At 65.6% G+C, this 4,157-nt stretch overlaps 1 protein-coding gene across 1 annotated transcript in view; it reads right to left on the bottom strand.

Annotated features, from left to right (window-relative positions):
• Positions 1-3,405: 3,405 nt before the first annotated feature.
• Positions 3,406-4,157, bottom strand: part of DES (desmin) — a 13,036-nt gene continuing 12,284 nt past the window's right edge. The window contains exons 9-10 of the mRNA XM_009328253.1: positions 3,928-4,106; positions 3,406-3,638 (exon numbers count right to left, since the gene is read on the bottom strand). Of these exons, the coding sequence (XP_009326528.1) occupies positions 3,406-3,638; positions 3,928-4,106 (412 nt within the window). The remainder of the gene's footprint in view (positions 3,639-3,927; positions 4,107-4,157) is intronic.

Genomic DNA, 4,157 nt, shown 5'->3' with positions numbered 1-4,157 from the left:
ACCGGCGCGCGTGGTTGTGCTTGGGCACGGGGGGCCCCCCAGCCAGTCCACCCGCCGGCCCTGCTGGCTGCGGGCATCGTGAGGGTCAGGTCCAGCTCTGTCCCCCCTGCACTGCCCAGCCCTGGGGAACCTGTCCCTCCACCAGCTGGGACCAGCACCCGGGATGGCACCGGCCAAGCAGCTCTGCAGAGGCAGCCCCTGCGCTGGCACAGCCGGGCACGGTGCCCACCCCACGGTGGGGCATGGCAGCCTGGGCTGGAGCCTTGCTGCATCCCGGGCTCCTCCGAGATGCTGCTGTGCCCTGGGGCTGGGGGGACAGCCAGAGACAGCAAGGGGAAACTGAGGCAGCCCCAGAGAGTCCCATGGGAGGGAGGAGATAGCAAAGGGAGGCTTTAGGTCCCGTTCAGTTCCTGAGCAGGCCTGGCCGGGGCTCTGGAGGGAAGGGGCAGTTGGCATTAAACATGGGCACGGTGCTGCAAAGTAAGGGACTAAAATTAGGCACCGAGATAAACGGCCAGAGGTGCTGAGCCACCAGGGACACTGTCAGTGCAGCCATCCCCACCGGGGTGCCATTGCTGTGCACCACCAGCTGCAAAAGCATGCCCTCGCTGCCCCACTGTAACTCTGGGCTGGACGGGAAGGGGCCACGGAGGGCCACGACGCACAGGCAGCTCCTGCCCCCTTCCCTGCCCCCAAGCTGAGGCGGGTGCAGGCTGTTCCCTGGGCAGAGGAAAGGTTCCAAGGCAGTTTGATTGCTGAGTGCAGGTGGAGGCGAGTGGAGCAAGACCCTGCGCTGGGAGTGCAAGACGGACAGATCCAACCTTGAAACAAGAGGCAGCCCCGGTGGGGAGGATCAGGCAGCGCTGGCATCGGCGAGGGAGGGCTGGGCTCTAAAAGGAGATTAGCTCGGGTTCTTAAGAGGTGATTTAATCCAGTTTACAGGGGAAAAATTCAGGAGATGCAGCTGAGAGGTGATACAGGCTTTAGTGATCCTGGGGGCGATGGAGCCACAGTGGAGACCAGGGCTGGCTGGAAGGGTCTGGAGGGTCCCTGGATGGACCTGGGAAGCCCCTGGACCAGGCTGGTGCTGGTGTGAGAAGGGCCAACGCACCCCACCTGTGCCCATGGAGCCAGGGTATGAGGGAGAACCTGCAGCAGGAGAGGGGCAGAGTGGTGGGACACGGCGGGGACAGTGTGACACGGCAGGGATGGTGTGCCCCCGGGGAGCCCCTGCGCCCGGCTGCCCAGCCAGCCCCATGCATGCACTCCCCACGCCGGGCACTGACGCACTCGGGGGACCTGGGAGAAGAGCAGGAGAAAATCATTAGTGGGGTGGAGCGACAGATTCAGGGCAAGGGATTAGAGGAGCTAAATCGGGCTCGTGTGAGCAAGGGGGAATGCTGATCTGGTGCAGGAGGAGCTGCCGGGGCCGAGCATGGAGCTGGGCAGCACGGAGCCCCTGCACCCCACCAGCAGTGACCTGAGCCACCTTGGGGAGAGCTGCAGCCTGGCCTGCACGCCGGGGAGAGAAGGTGGAGGACCGGGCTTTGTGTCCACCAGAGACTGTGACCCATCAGAGGCTAACAGAGCAAGGGCACCCCAATACCTCCAGACACAGAGGGCCAGGACCCTGAGCCCAGAGAAAGACCTCATCCTGCCTGGGGACCTTGCACACATCCCCCTTGCCCCATAATTGGCCTATGACCCAGCTCACAGGGACACCCAGGGAACAAGGATGGGATGTCCCTGCCTGGCACAGGGACGGCGCAGCCACCAGCGGACCTTCTACAGTCCCCAGAGAGCTGGGTCTCGGGGGGGAGCGTGGAGAGCCCCTGAGCAGCCGGGGCCTCCATGCTGGAGGCCAGAGAGCCACGGCACACATCCTGGCAGGGTGTCAGGGCAGGCGAGTGCAGAGCGGTGGCACAGCTCCTCCATTTCACACGACAACACGTCTCACCACTCGGCCGCTGGCATGAAGAAAATGGCCTCGGGGGAACAACACGCTGAGTGCCAGCGCCTTGCAACAGGGCCAGGCAATAGGGCTGGACCACCCACCACATCCCATCACCTCCACACCAGCACCCCTCTCCAGCACCCGACAGGACATGGTGCTCCCTGGGCACTGCCACAGCACACTGTGGAGACCGTTCTGTCCCAGGGCAGGGGCAAAGCCACACTGCGGGCTGCCGTGCTCCTCGCCCAGCCTGGTGCCCCAGAGCCTGCATGGTTCCAGAGGCATCTCTGCCCCAGGGCTGGCTTTTTGCTCCATGGTGGTGCACCCACGGCCAAGCACCTGCCAGGAGGAGCGCCTGGGGCAGGGTGACATTCACCCCACACGTTAGGCAATCCTGGCTGCTCCATCCCTCCCTCAGCTGCTCCAGAAAGGCAGCAGCGAAGGCCGGCAGCTGGGAATCGGGAGCAGGGACGAATGCGTCAGCACAATGGGAACGGGCACCTGGGGAAATCAGGCAGTGCCGCGCCCCTGAGCAGAGGCAGGGGGGCCCGGGCCGGCGGTGCCATGGAGAGGTGCAGCTGCACACCGGAGTGTGAGAACAGGGTGACTCCCCTCCCTCCGGCCCCTCCAGGACAGGCTGCTCCCACCCTGTGGGGCAGTGCACGTCTCCCATGCTCTCTGCACACAGAGCACCATGCATCTGACTGCGTGGTGCAGATGCAGTGCCACGGTCCTCAAAGGTGCGATGCGCAGTGACCCCACGCAGACCCACTGCAGGGCAGGACCCCTCCTGCACACTTCTCTGCTCCCCCTGTCCCCCCACCAGGCCCATGAGCAGCACGTACACCTCTCTCCATCCTCCAAACACCGCTCCTCCAGCCTCCCGGCTCACACAGAGCAACTCCTCTTCCTCCATTGCTCCCCTTCAGCACTGTGAAGGCTCCTTCTGCCACCCAGTCCTCCCCTCAAGGTGCAGCATCTCCAGCGTGGCTCCCGTGCTGCAAAGCCCCGGGTGCAGTTCCTTCCCTGGAGCCTCAGGGCTCAGCACCGCCTCCCTCGCTCCCTGCCCTCGCTATCCCCACACAGACGGCACAGCTCGCATCTCAGAGCAGTGCCACCGGCCAGCACCACACGCTCCCCGACACCCAGGTCTGCAATACCCCAGGGAGGTGGCATCCATCCTGGGGCAGAGGGGGCTGAGCCACAAACCTGCTTGGCCCCTGAGCAGGATGAGGCCCGCCCAGGCAAGGGCCCACAGCAGCCCCCATGCACTCCCTGCACACCAGAGGAGCATGCCCGGCTGCTGCACCCAGGGGTGACGCGCAGAGGGGCTGCCATAGGGCTCTAAGGGTCCAGCAAAAGCTGGCTCCACACCCTGCTAATTAACCATCAGGCCCCGCCCACTGCAGGGCATAGGCTCCACCCACTTGACAGCCCCGCCTCCTGCAGTGTTAGGCTCCTCCCCCCGGTCCCAAACCCAGAGGGTCCCAGTTCTCCCAGTGCAGCCCCAGCGCCTGGTACAGCTGTGATGGTGATGCCACGGGCAGCTCTGCCTGCGGGCAGCTGGCGCACGGGGGTGGCTTGTGCAGGGGCACCGGGGGATACCAGGGACCGTGTCGGTGGCTGCGGAGGGTGACACCACCGGTGCCGTGCACCCGAGCCGCGTTTCTCTCTCTCTCTCCTCCTGCCCTGAGCAGGCTTGGCATCACATGCTCCCAACACCTCTGTGCCCAGCCCTGGCACCCTGCCTGGCCTGGCAGCGGGTACTGCAGCCACATGCTCGCTCCAGGCCAGAGAGCCACCCCGGTGCTGCTGGCACCGGGCACCCCAGCCTGCAGCAAGGCGGGCACAGCAAAGCCCAGCCCTGGCTGGCCCCAGGCATGCACTGCGGTGGGAGCCTGCAAAGCACCGCTGCCACCCTCGGCAAACCCGTGCCCACGGCTGTGCCAGCACAGCTGTGCCAGTGGCCACACCGCCCTTGCCTTCCATGTCAATGATGGCCAGCACGGCGCTGGTCATGGCCTCTCCCCGCTCGTTCTCGGCAATGCAGGTGTACACGCCAGCATCCTTCTTCTTGCTGTCCCGGATCCAGAGGGTGCCATACTCCTCCCCGCGTGGCGCCAGCAGCTCCTCGTTTCGGTACCAGCGGAGGCTGGGCCGGGGATTGCCCACCACAACCACCCGCAGCCGGACGTCGCCGCCG

Source organism: Pygoscelis adeliae, unplaced genomic scaffold (genome assembly GCF_000699105.1).
Source record: "Pygoscelis adeliae isolate BGI_AS28 unplaced genomic scaffold, ASM69910v1 Scaffold577, whole genome shotgun sequence".
Taxonomy (NCBI): domain Eukaryota; kingdom Metazoa; phylum Chordata; class Aves; order Sphenisciformes; family Spheniscidae; genus Pygoscelis; species Pygoscelis adeliae.
This window is presented reverse-complemented; position numbering and strand designations above follow the sequence as displayed.